General features: G+C 36.1%; 1 protein-coding gene across 3 annotated transcripts in view; it reads right to left on the reverse strand.

The window, feature by feature from the left end:
• Nucleotides 1–19,900, reverse strand: part of ZFYVE9 (zinc finger, FYVE domain containing 9) — a 118,040-nt gene that overhangs the window by 39,208 nt on the left and 58,932 nt on the right. For all 3 annotated transcript variants that reach the window (XM_010847191.1, XM_010847190.1, XM_010847189.1), the window contains 5 exons: nucleotides 16,752–16,872; nucleotides 13,157–13,279; nucleotides 11,557–11,712; nucleotides 4,589–4,813; nucleotides 3,445–3,527 (listed from right to left, as the gene is read on the reverse strand). In XM_010847191.1, coding sequence (XP_010845493.1) covers nucleotides 3,445–3,527; nucleotides 4,589–4,813; nucleotides 11,557–11,712; nucleotides 13,157–13,279; nucleotides 16,752–16,872 — 708 coding nt within the window. The remainder of the gene's footprint in view (nucleotides 1–3,444; nucleotides 3,528–4,588; nucleotides 4,814–11,556; nucleotides 11,713–13,156; nucleotides 13,280–16,751; nucleotides 16,873–19,900) is intronic.

Here is a 19,900-nt window from a genome sequence, read left to right on the forward strand (position 1 = left end):
TGGGCATTGAGTAGATCTTACTGTATAATAAAGAATTTGGCTGACCTTTGCCCCTGGTTTCTGGGACATAGCTTCTAAACCCTTGGAATTTCCTGAGTGATATGAGTGCCCTTGTTATTCCTGGTTGGCCCTATGTCGATGTCATTTGACAGTCTGTGTCAACTTGATGATATTCAGGCTAACAAGATGACTCAGGGTGGTAGCTGGCCATTTCAGAAACATCAACCACATGATGAGAGGTTGGGACTTTGAGGTGCACGATACCAGCCTGACTTTTGGGGAATGCTGAAGTGGGGCTGAAGATTGAGTTCAATAACATAGCTAATGATTCAATCAATCAGTAATAGTAAGGAATCTCCAATAAAAACTCAAGACACAAAAGTTACTTGTTTGGAACTCTCCCCAGACCCTGCACTCTGTGTCTCTTCTATTGGCTGCTCCTGATTTATATCTCCACTGTTATAATAAAACTGTATCTTAAGTACAGTTGGCTCTTGAATAACATGGGAGTTAGGGGAATCAACCCCTGCACAGTAAAAAATCCATGTATAACATGGATTTTTATTATTTATTTATTATTTATTTATAAATATTTATAAATATTATTATATTTATAACTCATGTATAACATGAGTATAAACTCAGCTCTCTAAACTGCAGTTCTGCAATCTGCAGTTTCTAGTAACCATGGACTGTGTAGTACAAATTTACTGGAAAAAAAATCCACCTAAGTGGATCTGAGCAGTTCAAGCCCATGTTGTTCAAAGGTCAACTGAATAATACTTTGCTGAGTTCTGTGAATCATTCTAGTGAATCATCAAAGCTGACGGGTTAGTGGCATCTCCCACATTTGTATCTAGTTAGTGCTAACTATAGGAGGTCTGGGGACCCTTGAACTTACAGCTAGCATCTGAAGTAATGGCAGTCTTATGAAGGACTGTGTCCTTAATCTGTGAAGTTTAGCTTAATTCCAAATAATGTTCAAAGTCACTAAAAATCACTGTGGTTATTGTTTCTGTCGCTAAGCAATGTCTGACCCTTGAGACCTGATGGACTGTAGCCCACTAGGCTCCTCTGTCCATGCGATTTCCCAGGCAAGAACACTGGAGTAGGTTGTCGTCTTCTTCTCCAGGGGATCTTCCTGACCCAGGTTTGAACCTGTGTCTCTTGCACTGGTAAGAGGACCCTTCACTACTGAGCCACCAGGGAAGCCCTCTTCCACTTATGATGGCCACCATATATTTTCCACTATTTTATTCTCAACCCTACAGTTTGAATAGGTAATTTGCATTACAACTGTTTTTTCTGTACTCTGAGCCAGTTAATTTTAACATAATTCAAAACTGAATTGATAGACTACTTTGTTGAGTGTTTAGAGAAGCTAATAACTACATTTCAAAACAAATTTAATAGTACTACTTTCAACATATGATAATTAATGCTTTATTTGGCTAGAATATTGAGAAAAATGTAATGATCCGATCCACCCTAAATTCAATAAATTCTACAAAGCAAGTTTGCTTTAAATCTAGAAGCTTGTTCTCACAAGTGTTTGCATCTAAGAGCACTGACTGAGAATACAAGGAGTATGCAGTAGAAAGAGCAAGGAGGATGGAGTAGGAAGATGCAAACCCTGGCTTTACAATTTGCTATACAATTTCTAAGCTTAGGTTGCTGAATCTTTAAAATGTAAATAATATGCATCCCTACTAACTTGTAGAGAACTACTGTGGTAGCAAAATAATATAAAGCATTTTGAGTTACAAAGAATCATAAAAATTTCATCATAAATAGTGAAATAACAGCTAAGTGTCCTACTGGTGATAGCTTAAAGTTTCTTTGTCGTGGCTGAAGGACAGAAAGTATCTGAGCATAATTATATAGTATATTAGAAAAATGGCTGTACATTTAAAGTATTTGTCTATTGATGTCAATACCTGCTCTTGTTTCTCAAAATTTCTACTCAATTTGTGGGGGAAAAAAATGCTTCTTACATTCTCATTCCAAATATCATACAAATTGCTGTAGAGAGGAACAAAGAAAGGCAAGATGGAAAATATATTTCTCATCAGAAAAAAATGCAAACCGGAAGGCAATAGAGTAAATCTTTAAAATTCTCAAAGAATAGAACTGTCAGCCTAGAATTCTACATCCGGCAAAAGTATCTTCTTTCAAATACAAAGGACTTTGTAAGAAACACAGATGCTAAAAGAATTCATTACCAGTCAATCCACACTATAAGAAACATTAGAGGAAATCTTTCAGGCAGGAGGACACCAGATGGAAATACAGATTTCCACAAAGGAATGGAGAGCACTGCAAATGGCAGCTACATGAGTAGACCTATAAGAACTTTTCTCATTGTTTAAATCTCTTTAAAAGATAACTGGAACTACAACTACAATTCCATGACAGAGTAATAAATCAAGTCCCCCAAAAGCAATAAAGTTAGATAATTTATCTAAAAAAGAAAACAAAAACCTAACCATTTCAGTGCCCTTGACTCAGGCTAAAAGCACACAATACACTGAGATGTGCTCATTCAGGAAAATTACTGAATTTCAAGTAAGAAGAATAGAGTTGAGTCTGTGATCTTCTTGCCTGGAGCTGCCCTTAAGTTTGTCCGGTAGTTCAACCAAGGCAAGGTAGTAGTTTGTGAAAACAGTAAGTTTTGCTTCTTGTAGAATCTTGCTTGATTTGGAGTGTCTCAGCCAAAGTGGTAATCTCAGTGACTAGTGAAAGAAGACCAGTGGCTCTGTTACCCAGAGGCTGCTAGTCTATTTGGAGCAAGTAATAAGCAGGCAGACTGGCCAGAAATTTAACAAGGAGTTCTGGGAATGAGACAGCCACAGGGAATTTCATAAATTCTCCACATACACACCCAGGACTGACCTTAGTCTATGCACATGTGCAGCAGAGACCTTAGCGGGCCCAAGCCAACTAATCCTTGGTCAACAGGGTCAGAGCCTATGCATGTGCCAAGGAGACATGACAGAGTCCAGTGGAAAATAAAGGAATAACATTTGAATCCCAGTCCACACATCAAGAAAGTATAGATGCCTTATTGCCTTGAGGTATGTGAATACAATCTCTGATCAATCTTTGGCTAAACTATAAGCTACATGGACACAGGGGAAATTGCTAGGATGCTAGGCTTAAAATTAAAACAAGACATAATGCTGGGGGCTTTAAGTATGCACTACTCCTCACTAAGTGACCTCCTGCAAGGTCACTTAGTAAGTGTACAACCAAGAGCCCGAATCCAGTACTATTTCATTCCAAAGCTCCAAGTACTTTCCAAAGAATATACATGTTCTGTTCTTTTCTTTTAGCATAAATCTTTACTTCCCTGAAGCAGCAAGGTATGAACAAAATAATAAAATCTGCTTCCTTCTCCCATACAAATCCCAGTAAGGAACAAGAAAATAATAATTCTCAACTTACTGCAAGAAGATTCATGATGGTATGCCCGGTCTCTCCAAACAATGGCTTCCGAAATCTGACGCTGAACAGTGGGCATGGATAAACTATGCAAATGAGAAATGAACAGACTAAGTTTGGCAGCTTATAATTTTGGTAAAAGAGATATCAAGCTTTATAAAGTTCTCAAAATATAACTGTAATTACTCATTACAGCACTGAATTCCCTCCTCTGTGTTTAGGAAGTCTTTTTTAAAAGAGTTCACTGTTATACATATCTGAATCAGGACACTCCTTAGATAAGCCAAACACCAGGTGATCCTAACTGGCTCCTTGAACTTTACGGTTTCAACTGCCTGTGCAAGCCAGGGAGATACAAATGTTTCCTCTTATTTTAATCCTTTCCTTTCCTTACTTTATTTTGCTGATTCATAATACCATCCTCTTAATAATACCATGCAACAGAAAAGGCAAAGAAACTGACAGTCAGCAACTTATATGACTTCACTCACAGTAATAGAGCTAGTAAGTGGCAAAGTTAAAAACCTATTCCAGTGGTCTGATTCCTAGACCAGGGCAACTTTGATATGAAGTTTAAAATAAGGCTTGCATTCAGGCCTTAATGTCTTTAAAAACAATCACAGCTTAGTTGCACTGCTACAACCATGGACACAGAGGCTCTTTTATTGCTTACTTTACCAGCTGAGAGTTATCTCTCACTAGCTTCCAGTCTGTTACATTATATAAAATATAATTTGTCATAACTATTTTCCAAGCAAGTGACAAAAAATATGCTCACCATATATGGATATTATAAAAAATACTTGTTACGCTGATATTCATTTTTTCTGAAGATGGTCATGTATAAAACCTATAAATTAACCTATAAAACCAGTAAGTTATAAGGCAATAATCACTAACATCCTCACTTGTTATTTTGAGTCCTTCCCATTACAGCCAAAGCAATGCAAGAGACATGGGTCCAGAAGATCCCTGGAGGAGGCCACAAAGAGAAAGTAGAGATACTGACCTAATTTAGCTTAGTTATTTTAAAAGACTACTTCTGTTTAATTGTATCACCATGAGGCTCTGAATATCTCAAGTCTTTGCTTAGTTTTTATGTCTTGGTCTTGGTCATATGGTTTAGAAGAGGGTATTTTTTACTTACGTCGATATTCAGCTCCAAGTCTCAACATTAGTCGGATGGGAAACACTTTAGCCCAAGGAGTTTCCCATTTCTGAATGAGAATCCCAAACAAGTAAGGTGGGGTTGGGAGTACTAGGTCTTGCAGTGACTGGTAGGTAGATGTCACATATAAGAATCCACCATGTTCTTTACTGCCAAGGAAACTTTGACTGAAGAAGGAATGTCCCAAGTTGCCTACAACATTCCCTAAAACAAAAAAGTACATTAATTACTATCAATAAAACAATCATATTTTTAATAATAATTATTATCAGCACTGGGCCAGACATTACCAAACATTAATTCCCAACCGTTCACTATGAAAGACACACATTTATAAAGTTGTTTTTTAAATAAATGGCATTTATTAAATGAAAATTTGTTTTCCAATTTGATGAGGGCTTCTGGTGAGCATAAAATACCTTGCATTATTAGTACACTCTAGTTTGTCTGGCTAAAAGATATCAAAAAATATTGATACCTTCCTTTAGATTATACAACTTACTGTATGAATTACTTTAGAGGTGTCAGGATCAGAATTATTACCTCAAACGTCATGAAAAAATATTAGGATTAGGTACCTGCTCTCACACAGTTTACAGTCCCACTGAGTAAATAAATTCAATTCACAAATATAATTAATGAAGACATTAAGTACAGATACATAAGAGACACTTAAGGGAAAAAAATTCATGGAGAAAGTAGAGCCACAGATTGGATTTATTCTAATTTTATTAATAGTTGAGGTAAATATGAAACAGAAACAACCTAGGGCTTATTTAATCTCATATCAGGCAGGTTTTTTTCTTTTACTTGCAAATGCTCTTAACCAAGTACTTTCTAATTCAAGTATTTTTTGAATGAAATAGTAACAATAGTTACTATTACTAGTTAATAGTCTCTTCATTAAGGAGACAGTTTTCTCAGTTTAGAATTACAAAAGAACTTCCTGATAAGAGCTGTCCAATAATGTAACAGATTTATTCCGAGACATGTGCAAACTTCCTTTGAGACCTCTGAAATAATAACAAGTAGAGAAATCACCATCAGAGAAGTTAATGCTTACTTTCCTTGGAAACTAGAGTCTATTTGCAGAACAGTTCAGTGATGGAACATAGAACCCTTGAGAGAAGTGGAAGCTATACTAACAGCAGGGACCACAAGTGGAGAGAATACCACCCCAAAGAATCCAGAGAAGCTTTATGGCTGAAAGCCACGTTCACTGCGCATCATCATCTTAAAAATACCTTTGGGGTATTTTTTACCTCTGCCTCATTGGAAAAGACCCTGAAGCTGGGAAAGATTGAGGGCAGAAGGAGAAGAGGGCAACAGAGGAGGAGATGGTTGGATGGCATCATCAAATCAACAGACATGAGTTTGAGCAAATTCCAGGAGATGGTGAAGGACAGGGAAGCCTGGCATGCTGCAGTCCACGGCGTCACAAAGAGTCAGACATGAGTAAGCGACTGAACAACAACAATCTTTGCCCCAGAATTAACCAAATCTGGCTGCACATTTAAACTGCTGGTCCAGATCTATAAGAACAGAATAATCCCCATATCAAGGAAGGAAAATGTTATTTTGGAAAAAAAAAAATCACAGTATTTGAAATCACAGAGACATGGGTTTGAACACTAGTTTGAGCATTTACTATTAAGAGATTGGGGACAAGTTACCTAATTTCTGTGAGCCTCAGCATCTGTGACAATAGGGAAGCTTACACTAAATTTCAGACTTGATGTGAATAAATGATAGAATATATATCTGTAAAATGCCAAATAGCATCTTTCACACAGTGTGTTCTCAAAAAATGTTAACTAGATGGGGAAAGAGTGACATACTTTATTTTCTTGGGCTTCAAAATCACTATGGATGATGACTACAGCCATGAAATTAAAAGACGCTTGCTCCTTGAAAGAAAAGCAATGACAAACCTAGACACAATATCAAAAAGCGGAGACATGTCTTTGCCTACAAAGGTCTATATAGTCAAAGCTATGGTTTTTCCAGGAATCACGTATGGATGTGAGTTGGACCATAAAGAAGGCTGAGTGCTGAAGAATTGATGCTTTTGAACTGTGGTGCTGGAAGACTCTTGAGAGTCCCTTGGACTGCAAGATCAAACCAGTCAATCCTAAAGGAAATCAATCCTGAATATTCACTAGAGGGACTGATGCTGAAGCTGAAGCTCCAATACTTTGGCCACCTGATATGAAGAGCTGACTCATTAAAAAAAGACCCTGATGCTGGCAAAGATTGAAGGCAGGAAGAAAAGGGGATGACAAAGGACAAGATGGTTGGATGGCATCACCGACTCAATGAACATGAGTTTGAGCAAGCTCTGAGAGATGGTAAAGGATAGGGAAGCCTGTAGTGCTGCAGTCCATGGAGCCGCAAAGAGTTGAACATGACTGAACCACTGAACAACAACATCCATTCAACCATACAGACAAATCTCAAAAGCACTGCACTAAAAAAATTAGTCAAATACAACAGTGAGTTCCATTTATATAACTTTCTCAAAAATGTAAAACTACAGGGACAGAAATCAAATTACTAGTTGCCAGGAGCAGAGGGTAAAGTGAGGGGATTAAATACAAAGGGACATGAGGTAGGGTTTAAAGATAATGAAAATATTATATATTTGACACTGTTACTGGACTTTATTGGTTTGTCTAGATTCACTGAACTGAATATATGTGTATTTATATATAGTAATATATGTCTAAAAAGGTACATTACTGTATATAAATTATACCTCATATACTAGACTAAAAAAACTCAGAGAACTTTAGTAGTGAACTTACAGAAAACCAAAGAGAAAGAGACAGTTCTAAAAGCCAAAGAGGAAAGACAAATAACTATTTATTAAAAAAGGAAAAAAGGGGGATTCTTTGGCAGTCCACTGATTAGGATGCTGCCCTTATACGGGCTTGGCCCCTGGTAGGGGACTAAGAATCCATAACACATGCAGCTCAAAAAAAGCAGCTAGATGGCAGGGCTTCCCTGGAAGTTCAGATGCAAAAACTCTGCCTGCAATGCAGTAGACCCAGATTCAATCTCTGGGTCAGGAAGATCCTCTAGAGTAGGAAATGGCATCCCACTCCAGTAGTCTCACCTGGAGAATTCCAGTAACAGAGGAGCCTGGCAGGCTCTCGTCCATGGGGTCGCAAAGAGTAGGAGAAGACTGAGAGACTAACATTTTCACTTTCTTTCAGATTGCAGAAAATGCCAAAAGACAATGAAGTAATACCTTCAAAGTACTTGCTAAGGGAAGGTGAAATGAAGCAATCAACAAAAGAAGGAAGAAAGAGAGGGAAAAAATCTGTTAACCTAGAATTCTGTAGCCAACTAATTACTCAAGAATGACAGAAAAATAAAAACATTTCAGACATACAAAGACTAATGGAGTTTAATAACCATACAACCTCATCAAGAGAACGAATTAAAAGATGTATTTCAGCAAGAAAAGCAAGTCCTAATGGAAACATGGGATACTAAAATAGCAGATAACAAGAAAATATAGTGGTAAATTTAATAATTTTGGTTGAACTGAAAATCAGTATTGATTTTTAATACTGGAATTAAAAACTGAATATAATTGAATATAATTAATATTTTTTCTATTACAAAAGGTAAAACAAATTACAACAAATATAAGAATGGCAAGGATATTAAATGAGTGAAGCATGCTGAGGTCTGTGTCATGTTTGGAAGGACTGAAATGCTCTGAGGCAGAACTGTCAGCTTCCTCTTGTTCACACCTTGTTTAATTCCCTACCTTTCTGTGGCTCAAATACCTATTAATATATTGGGTGTCACTCCCATGATTAGGTTACTAATCAATAAACTTTGAGTTAATCAACAGGGAGATTATCAGAGTTGGCCTGACATAAGCTCTTTAAATCTAGGTCTAGAGGTCAGAGATTCAAAGCGGAGACACAGTCCCACTGACCTGAAGGAAAGGAAAACACCCACGTGGTAAACTATCTATGAGGCAAGAACTGCAGGCAGCCTCTAGGAGCCAAGAGTACGTCCCAATCAGTTGTAATAAGAAAATGGGTATTTGTAAGAAAGTGAATTCTGCCAACAACCTGAGGACCTTGCGCTCCAAATGAGAAGCCCAGCATAGCTAACACCTTAAGGCACCCTGCGATGAAGATTCACCTAAGCTGTGCCTGGACTCCTAACCTATGGAAACTGAGAGAATAAATGTGTGTTGCTTTAAGCCAGTAAGTTTGTGGCTTAGGAATACAGTAAATAAAAAACTAATACATACTGAATTTAACTCTGTCAGAAAATGGTCATAGTTAACACATATGTTGAAAAAATTAAAGGAATCCCAAAGAAAATGCTAATGCAATAGAAACAGGGGTGAAAGACATAAACAGGATGTATCCATCACAGAAAAAAACTATACATGGCCAATAAATACATGAAAATATGCTCATCTCATTAATAGTCAGTAAAATGCAATTCAGAGTGAGATATCGTTTTATATCCACCAGTATGGCAAAAATTAAAACTCTGATAATATCAAGTGCTGACAACTTTTATACACTGGAGATGGGCACAGATAGATATAAACTGGTAAACCTCTCTGGGAAACAGTTTAACCCACTCCAGTACTCTTGCCTGGAAAATCCCATGGAAGGAGGAGCCTGGAAGGCTGCAGTCCATGCGGTCGCTGAGGGTCATACACGACTGAGCGACTTCACTTTCACTTTTCACTTTCATACATTGGAGAAGGAAATGGCAACCCACTCCAGTGTTCTTGCCTTGAGAATCCCAGGGACGAGGGAGCCTGGTAGGCTGCTGTCTATGGGGTCGCACAGAGTCGGACACGACTGAAGCGACTTAGCAGCAGCGGCAGCAGCATGCATGGCAACCCACCCCAGTATTCTGGCCTCGAGAATACTCATGGACAGAGGAGCCTGGTGGGCTACAGTCCGTGGGGTCGCAAAGAGTCGGACACGACTGAGTGACTAAGGAAGGAATAATGTTGAAGATATCCATACCCTATAAAAAAGCAATTCTTCTCCTAAGCATTGTTGTTGTTTAGTCACTAAGTTGTGTCTGACTCTTTTGCAACCCCATGGACTATAGCCTGCCAGGTTCCTCAGTCCATGGGATTTCACAGCAAGAATACTGGTTGTTGTTTTACAGTCGCTAAGTTGTGTCTGACTCTTTGCAACCCCATGAATTGCAGTACGCCAGGCTTCCCTGTCCTTCACCATCTTCCATTGTTCAAACTCATGTCCACTGAGTCGGTGTGCCACCCAACCATCTCATCCTCTGTCACCCCCATCTCCACCTGCCCTCAATCTTTCCCAGCATCAGGGTCTTTTCCATTGAGTCAGCTCTTCACCAAAGTATTGCAGCTTCAGCTTCAGCATCAGTCCTTCCAACGAATATTCAGGGTTGATTTCCTTTAGGACTGACTAGTTGGATGTCCTTGCTGTCCAAGGGACTTTCAAAAGTCTTCTCCAGCAACACACTTCAAAAGCATCAATTCTTCAATGCTCAGTCTTCTTTATGGTCCAACTTTCACATCTGAACATGACTACTGGAAAAACCACAGCTTTGACCATACAGACCACATTGTCCAACACTGATATCTCTGCTTTTTGATACACTGTCTAGGTTTGTCATAGATTTTTTCCCTAGGAAAAAGCATCTTTTAATTTTGTGGCTACAGTCACTGTCCACAGTGATTTTAGAGCCTAAGAAAATAAAATCTGTTACTGTTTCCACTTTTTCCCTATCTAATTGCCATGAAGTGATGGGACCAGATGTCATGATCTTAGTTTTTTGAATGCTGAGTTTTAAGCCAGTTTTCTGTAAAACCCAAACAAATTTTTTGGCTAACCCAATGTGTAACAAACCAAGAAATGTTTAGCTTGGCTTCAATGGTACTATTAGAAGATTACTAGTGGGAAATGAGATTGAAAATAGAGGATCAGATATGTACAGCACTGAATGTCAGAGTACACAGTTCATTCTAAAGGTAACATGAAGCCAAGAAAGGTTTTTAAGTAAAAGAGGGAAATAACTGAAGACTAACTCCAAAAAAAATAATCTGGTACATACAATTCCTGTTTCATTCAAATTCATGTTCTGAGTGTCTGTTTGCAAAACATAAGTATAAGACATGCAGGAAGAGAGGGGAAATGGGGAGAAATACCTTTCCCATGCCCTGCAATAACCAGTAGGCATCCTGAAACTCTCAGAATGTCACTTCTCACAAACCACCATTTTCCCCCTTACTGTGGAAAGGATAAACGGTGATGTGTGACCAAAAATTTTATATACGCTAAAAAAGAAACATATATAAACACATATATACATTATTATTAATACATGTAGTTTAGATTAAAAATTCATAAAAGAATTATAAAGACAGTTCATATAAGGGCTTCTGCAGTCTTCTGAGTGACATATAGCAGAGAAACCACTAAGCTAGGGATAGAGTGTTTAATAACTTCTAATAGCTATGCATTTACTTTCATATTGTTACAGTTAATAATATTTATAATTTACTTTGAAATCATAATAAAGTCACCCATGCTAGTGGTTTTTGAAACTTGAAAATTAAATGAATATCTACATTATGATTATATGAATATTATTAAACAAGTTAGCAAGTTATCATTATCCTTCCTTCTACCAGTTAATAATACCATGTCCTAAACCAATCAAAAGAAAAGATTCTTACATTGTGGTCAGTGGATTATCTTACAACTCTGATTACAGTCTTTGTAAAATAATAACAACTACACTAGATAAAGTATTAAAATTTATAACTTCCTCAAACCATGCCAAGTTCTAACTTGCCAATAATTCCAAAGTCCAATGCCAGGCTTCCAAATTAAAGACTATTATTTTCCATCTGAGTCCAAAATTTTTTATCAACTATAAAGGGTGCAGACAAACTCATAAAGTATCCCCACCTGCCAGAGCATCCCGATAAAGCTGAACAAAATGATTGAAGATATCCTTTGGCAAACACTTTTCATCTGGTAGACATTGCAGAAGAATGACTATCTCAGACTGGCCAACTGCATGCATTCCCTTTGTTGTGAAACACCAGCACTTCCTGTTCACATCTACAGATGAAATAAAAATATATGAATGAAGACCTTCTTCTCAATCCTTACCCTTAAGAAATGCACAGAACTCTCTGTTTTAACACACTGAAGAATAAAATAGATCCCACTGACTTTGTATAATTCAATTGTGAACTGTCACTACTGAGCCAAAGGACTATTGCAGAAAATAAAACATACCAATGCCTCTGGCTTGGAGCAAACACTTAGATTGGATTCAGGCTGTGGCCTACAGAAAATATATTTTGATGTACACTTACTAAATTTAAACTGTGATTGAAAGAGTCTAGCTATTTATAGTCTTTCCTGGTAGAAAGTTCCAGATAGCCAGCAAGAGAACTTTAACTGGCTTCATCCTGTAAAAAGTGGTGAAATGCATGGCTTTTCTGGACTAATTACTTCCACTTCTTCACTTTAAGGCTACGCAGAGCCACAACAACACAAGCTATATGTAGTTCAAAACAATGTCAGTCCATGATACTTTTATTATTTGTACTTCAACACAAGATTCTCAATGGAATTGAAAGAGGGTTCAAATAAAATTACGGATACATGATATAAATCAACACTAATACAAGACCTTTCTTTCCCTCTGGGAATTGTTTCTTTATATACCAAACAAAAGGTGCCCAATCCAACTATATTAAGATGGTACACACTTAAGGAAATCTAGACTAGCTATTTTCTAAGTATATAAACTAGATATGGTAAATTGAAATTGCAAGCAAATTATTTAAAAATTTGATCCTAGAAGGAAAGGGGGCAAGCAAATACACAGTGAGACTGGAGGACTATTCCCCAGTGCTTTCTTCGTCTCTCCAAAACTCTGCCTATTAACATTCATCCAGGATAAATGCATTCTCCATTTTCCAGTATGATACTGGAACCAAGATTTGAAGTTACTGTCCTCTCTCTCATTCTGTTGCCTAAGAAGCTAGCACCAAGAATTGAGAAGTTTCTTCTGAGTTCTAACTTGTGATACATTGAAGTTTTACTATGTGTTAGTTAACACTACTCCCAAATAAGGTTTTGCACCATGATTAAATGTTTCTGAGATTTAAACCTAGCATGCATAAATTGATCCCCCTGGATAATTTATCCACCTCTAGTTATCCAAGTGGTGAGTTGTGACTTGGCATACTCATCTCAAGAAGAACTTAACTCAGAAGTTCCGTTTGGCTTTCCTCCATGGAGAATTCACTTATCTCACTCCTTTGACTAAAAACAAGAGTCTCAGTCCCACAGTTGTCCTCAAGGATATATAATTTTATACAAACCAACTTCTTTGGTACCCAGTTTTCATTAAGATGTACTTCTTCAGCAACCAGTTTTCATTAAGGATTTATTTCATTAAAAATACTTGTGTGTAATGAATCTAAAAGCTTTATTATCTATGACTCAGTACCTCATTTTAATTAAAAAAAAAAACAAATTTTCAACTTACAATTTACAATTTTAACCATTGACAACAAATTTGCATTTAAAACAAATACAAGTGGGTCAGGGCCACCATCCTCCAACTGCTGCATTACTGAAATCTGTGATGGTTTCTCTTCCACAGCATAGTCTGTAAAGGGAGAAAACAGTGTAAGAGACTGATTAAAGAGACAAATCAAGAAAGAAATCTGATAGAGGAACAGCCTCATTGTTCATAGGAAAAAGCAACTGATTTATAGATAGGCAAATACAGGTTTATATCTGCTACCCTAGTGTCATGTTAATAGTGCCCCTTTCATTCTCAAAAGTGAACCAGTCCAGTTTGGATGGTAACACAGTTATCCTATGCTTAGACTTCTCCACACAATGGTTTATATCACAGTTTAAAAACAACACTTTGATTTAACAAAAATCCTCCAACTATCATAATAAGAATTTCACATATAACATGTGAAATGAAAACACAATCTTAAATTTAACAACAGAGGCCAAGTTAATTTCTTATTAATTTAAGATTTATTAAAATAACCCAAATTTGAAACCTAAGTGGCAAATTTACTTATTACAAAAGAATATTTTTAGACGGTTCTAGTAAAGAAGTATTATCCAATCAAAAGAACACTTAACTTTATGTGAAAGTTCATTGTTGCAGCACCTGAGACACAAGCTGGACTTGACAGTAGGATACATTCAGCCCAGAACCATGAAAGGAACAGAAGACACAAACATGAATTCAGACTGAAGGAATTCATGGTTTAGGTGAAAGAATCAGACCGCTACAGTATGTAAATTACAGTGAAAAATGTGTTAATGTAGTAATAGTCTATAAGAATTTCTCTTTAAACAGAGATGAGGATGTAAAACACTACTACAAAGACATCCAAGGTAGGATTCAGAGAAGTTTTCCATTAATATGGATTTTGAAAGATTGAAGAGTTATTCAAGGAGACTGGCATATAGCAGGGTATTCTATTCTAGAGAGAAGAAAGGAAAATAATAAAAATATTTATTAAATGCCTGCTTTGTACGAATTTTATTATGTATTTTCAGGTATGAAATTTAATTTAATATTCATAATGATACTTAAGTAGGTATAGTTACATAATTTAAAAGAAAACAAAAAAATAGGAAAAGGATTCAGAGAGATAAATGACTTGCCCACTGGATCATAAGGGCTTCCCTGGTAGCTCAGCTGATAAACAATCCACCGGCAATGTAGGAGACCTGGTTCGATTCCTGGGTCAGGAAGATCTGCTAGAGAAGGGATAGGCTACCCACTCCAGTATTCTTGGGCTTCCCTGGTGGCTCAGTTGGTAAAGAATCAGCCTGCAAAGCAGGAGACCTGGGTTTGATCGTTGGGTTGGGAAGATCCCCCTGGAGAAGGGAATGGCTACCCACTCCAGTATTCTGGCCTGGAGAATTCTGGTCTGGAGAATGCCATGGACTGTATAGTCCATGGGGTTGCAAAGAGTAAGACAGGTCTGAGAGTCTTTCACTGGATCATAGAGCTAAAATGGACTGGTACTGGAATTAAAACTCAGGCTTTTCCAGCTCTTAATTAAGTCCATGTTCTTCCCACTATTCCACACCATAAAAAAAAGCATGGAAGTATGAAATGTGAACATTCAGAAAACAGCAAATAATCTGTAGTATGCCTGTAAAGTACTACGGTGGTGGCTGAAAATAAAATTAAATAAATTGAAATAAAGTTACCAGGAATACTACACGTCAAAGGAAGTAATTTATCCTGAAGGCACTGGGAACCCATTGAATTTTCTAAGCAAGAACAGTATATGATAATATCTATGTTTAAAAAGATAACTGGACCTAAGCAGGATTATAAGCTTTTGCATCACAAAGAAAATCATAAACAAAATGAAAAGGAAATCTATAGACTAGGAGAAAATATTTGCAAATGATGCAACCAACAAGAGCTTAATTTCCAAAATATACAAACAGCTCACACATCTCAGTAACAAATAATAATCCAATCAAAAATGAGCAGAAAACCTAAAGAGACATTTCTCCAAAGAAGACATACAGATGGCCAACAGGCACATGAAAGAAAAGATGCTCAACATCACTCATAGAAAAATGCAAATCAAAACTACAATGAAGTACCACCTCATACCAGTCAGAATTGCTGTCACTAAAAAGTCTACCTATAACATCCTGGAGAAGCTGTGGGGAAAAGGGAACCCTCCTACACTGCTGGTGGGAATGTAAATTGGTGAAGCTATTATGTAGAACACTACGGGGATTCCTCAAAAAACTAAAAATAGATTTGCCATATAATCCAGCAATTCAACTTCTGGGCATATACCTGGACAAAACTATAATTTGAAAACATGCACGCACCCCTCCCTATGTTCAGAGTAGCAACATTTAAAATAGCCAACACATGGAAACAACCTAAATGTCCACTGACAAAGGAACAGATAAAGACGATATGGTGTATATACACACAATGAAATATTACTAAGCTATTAAAAGCGAAATAATGCCATTTGCAGTTACATGAATGGACATAGAGATTACTATACTAAGCGAAGCAAGTCAGAAAGAGAATTGATATCACTTATATGTAGATTCTCTACAAAACAGAAACAGACTCACTGACATAGAAAATAGATTTGTCATTGCCGAGGGAAATGGGCGTGTGGGGGAGGGTTGGATTGGGAGTTTGGGACTAGCAGATGCAAACTATTATATATGGAATGGATAAAAAACAGGGTCCTACTGCACAGCACAGGGTACTATATTCAATGTCCTGTTACAAATCATAATGGAAAATACATCAGAAAGTATATATATACATACACATGCTCACACACACATACATATATATACACACAAACACATGTATAACTGAATTACTTTGCTGTACACCAGAAATTAACACATTGTAAATAACTGTACTTAAAAAAAAGATAACTGGCACCAATGTGCAAAATTAAATAAAGGTGAGAAAAACTGAAGGCAAGGAGACAAGGTAAAAGCCTAGGACAAAAGTGAGGAAAGATTATTGGAAAAAACCAGCTCCTGAAAATGTACTGACTGGATGCTGATCTGGATCTATCAACAAGAAAATTTCACATATAGATAAGCATTCTTTTGACTGAGTAGTAACTTAGCTTCTTACCAGGGCTCACTAAAAATATTTTTTAACAGAAAACTGGTACTTATGTTCTGTGCTCTCCACTTATTATATATACATTTCTGAATGTGTATTCTACTCAAAACAAAAAGTTAAATGAATATACTGACTGTATAACATGGGTCAATCCTAGAACTATGAGCAACTCTTCACAGAGTATTATATGCTTTGGAATATAAAGAAAGAACTGCCAATAAGCTACATTTATATTACAATTAAAAATAATACAGCCTTTCAACAAATGCAATTATAATATAAAAACATAAATATATTCTCTAAAACAATCACTAACAGCAACAGTGCTTTTCATGGCACTGAATAATCACTTTTTTGTTGCTAGGAAAGAGAAAGGAGGTTATTACTTGAATTCACTCTCATTCCCTTAATTGGAAGGCAACATTTTGCATGTATAACTATCCCTGTTTAAACATCTAAGTCTACATACCTCCTTTTACCCCAGTGGAGATGAGAATGGGAGGAAGGCCATCTTCAGGAATAAGGTTCATTGCACTGCCAACAGGACTTCCAACCTGAGTTATACTTCCAGAGAATAGAGAAATATTCGTCTAGGAAAAGTAAATTGGCATAGACAGTATTACAGAGAGTTCAAGAATTTGGCAGGATATAGTCAAGACTACAAATGGGAATTTAAGTGAAAACTTCAAATTCATACTTTTTGCAACATAGCATAAGATACTCATTAACCTGTGAGTCTCAAGGGTTGGGCTTAAACTATGAATGAAAATGTGCAAATGTTTACAGTTGTATAGTTTCTCCTTTTGGCATCATCAAATCATAGTAATGAAAGAAAGGTTCCTTTACCAAGGTTTCTTTTACCATAAAAGAAAAATATTTTTTAAACCAGCAGTGGCAACAGAAACAAAATTTCAATATTATCTCATACTTTCTGAACATTTACACATTTGGATCTACTTAAAAGTCTTAGTGATAGGCTTTTTCAAAGTAACTTTGAGAATTGGGGTGATGGTTATACAACAATGTAAATGTAATTTAAAATGATTAAAAAGGCAAATTTTAGGTTATATATATTATACTATAATTTAAAAAATTAACTTTGATAACCTACAGTTTTCATTTACTTTGTAATGAAATTAAATTTCAAGTTCTTTTTCTTTGCATCAACATGAAGATCACATTAACTAAACTTAATAAAGTATAATGTTGCAGAATACATCTTGAGTGGGTTTAAATCTACTTAATTAACAATTTAATAGAATATGCTCAGAGAGCTATTAAAATGATGCTCTACTCTCTCTATTCTTCACAACTTAAGCAAGAAACAGAAGCTTTAAGTACTATTTACAGCAGCCAAGACATGACACAGAAGCAACCTAAGCATCCACTAACAGATGAATGGGTAAAGAAGATACACACATATACACACATACACACACACATAGGGCTTCCCAGGTGAACCTGCCTGCCAACGCAAGAGACATAAGAGGCATGGGTTCGATCCCTGGGTCAGGGAGATCCCTGGAGGAGGAAATGGCAACCCACTTCAGTATTCTTTCCTGGAAAATCCCATGGACAGAGGAGTCTGGTGGGCCATAGTCCATGGGGTATCAAAGAATCATGCACACATGCGCACGTGTGTATGTGTACACACACACACACACACACACACACACACAGGAATCTTACTCAGCCATAAAAAAGAATGAAATAATGCCATTTGTAGCAACTTGGATAGACCTAGACATTATCACACTAAACGAAGTAAGTGAGAAAGACAAATGTCACGTATTTATATATGGAATCTAAAAACAGTAATACAAATAAACTTATTTATAAACCAGAAATAGAGTCACAGACTTAGAAAACAAACTCTCCCTAAAGGGGAAAAGGGGAGGTGATAAATTAGGAGTCTGGAATTAACATATACACACTAGTTTATATAAAATAGATAAACAGCAAGTTCCTACTGTATAGTCAGTATCTTGTAATAATCTATAATGGAAAAGAATATGGAAAAGAATATGAAAAAGAATACATAAGTATATAATATGCATAAATGAATCACTTTGTTGTACACTTTGCTATATATAATACAACACTGTGAATCAATAATCCTTCCACTGTTAAAAAAGAAAGCTTTAGAAGAGTTAAAGGAAAAGCACATAAAAACTGTTTAACATGTTTAAAAATGTTTGTACCAGCTTTACTCAAATAGCGCAAATATGGAAACAATCCAAATGCCTATTAATAGGAAAACAGGTAAATTGTGGCATAGCCATATGATGGAACATTACTCAGCAATAAAAAAATATTTACTCTTGATGCACACACCATGGATAAATCTCATTAATTACAGTTTAAGAAGCTAGACACAAAACATCATATACTATGTTTTTCCATTTATATGAAATTCAAAAACAGGCAAAACAAATCTGTGGTGATACATGTCAGAATAATGTTTATTTTCCAGGCTGGGGGCACGGGGAAGGGGGAAGGTATTGACAGAAAAAGGGCATGAAGGAAACTTCTATGGCAACGGAAATATGTGTATCTTTACCTGGGTGGTGGTTACATGTGTGTATGTGTTCATATGTATATATAGAGAGACACACACATATATGTATGTTCATCAATATTATCCTAAAGATTAATGCTCCTTAAGTACGTCACTATATATATATATAAAATACTTGAATAAAGATTAAAATTATTAAAAAAAAAAACACCCAGGCATTAACATATTTTTGTCTATATTAACTATAATTTAGGACTATAAGTTTTTAGTGAGTTTTTGCTAAAAATTTTGCAGTGTTCTCAGTACACCACCCTATAATGAAATTTGGAAAATTTTATTGGCTAAACATTATTGATCTAAAGGGCTAATACAGGAAATAAAGTAACCTAATTCAACTTGTTATTTAATGATGGATAAATCCACCTTTCAGTATTATAAGAAGTAGTCATCTGGCCTCTACTTAAATATCTATGAAAAGAAATTTGTTTCATTTACTGAGCATCTTTTAAATAAGTGCCAGGCACTCTACTAGATCATAAAAATGAAAAAAATATATTCAACTCTGGCCTTAAAGTATTCGTTTCCCTTCATTTTATCAGACAAACATTAAAATAGAGTATTGAACAATGTGAGAGCACAGAAAAGCTAACTTGTTTTAGTTTCTCTTAATGACCTGAACTGTTTCACTAAAACAGTCATTCACTAGAGCTAGCTCATTCATTCACAAAATTTATGTTTTAAGAACCTATCATATAAGTTTCACAGAAAGAAAAACACTATAATCTTTACTGTATAATCACTATGGTTATCACTGATTCAGGTAAGATTGTCTCCAAGGGCAGTAAGATCATTGGCTGAAAGACTATAGAACAGGACACCCAGAGTCTCTAAGTATCACCCTCATTTTACTTTTTAATTGCAAAGAGGAAAAGCTACTTTTGCAGTGGTCATACACAAGAGACATCAATTTAACCAACTATAAATTGATACTTCTCAATGTGTTCCAGTAAAAAATGACCATGATTTATGATAGTATCATTCTTGCTGAAAATATTTAATCTGAAACTATTTATGAGGATAAAAACAAACACAAATTAAGG

The sequence above is a fragment of the Bison bison genome, unplaced genomic scaffold, assembly GCF_000754665.1.
Source record: "Bison bison bison isolate TAMUID 2011002044 unplaced genomic scaffold, Bison_UMD1.0 scf7180017864244, whole genome shotgun sequence".
In the NCBI taxonomy this organism is placed as follows: domain Eukaryota; kingdom Metazoa; phylum Chordata; class Mammalia; order Artiodactyla; family Bovidae; genus Bison; species Bison bison.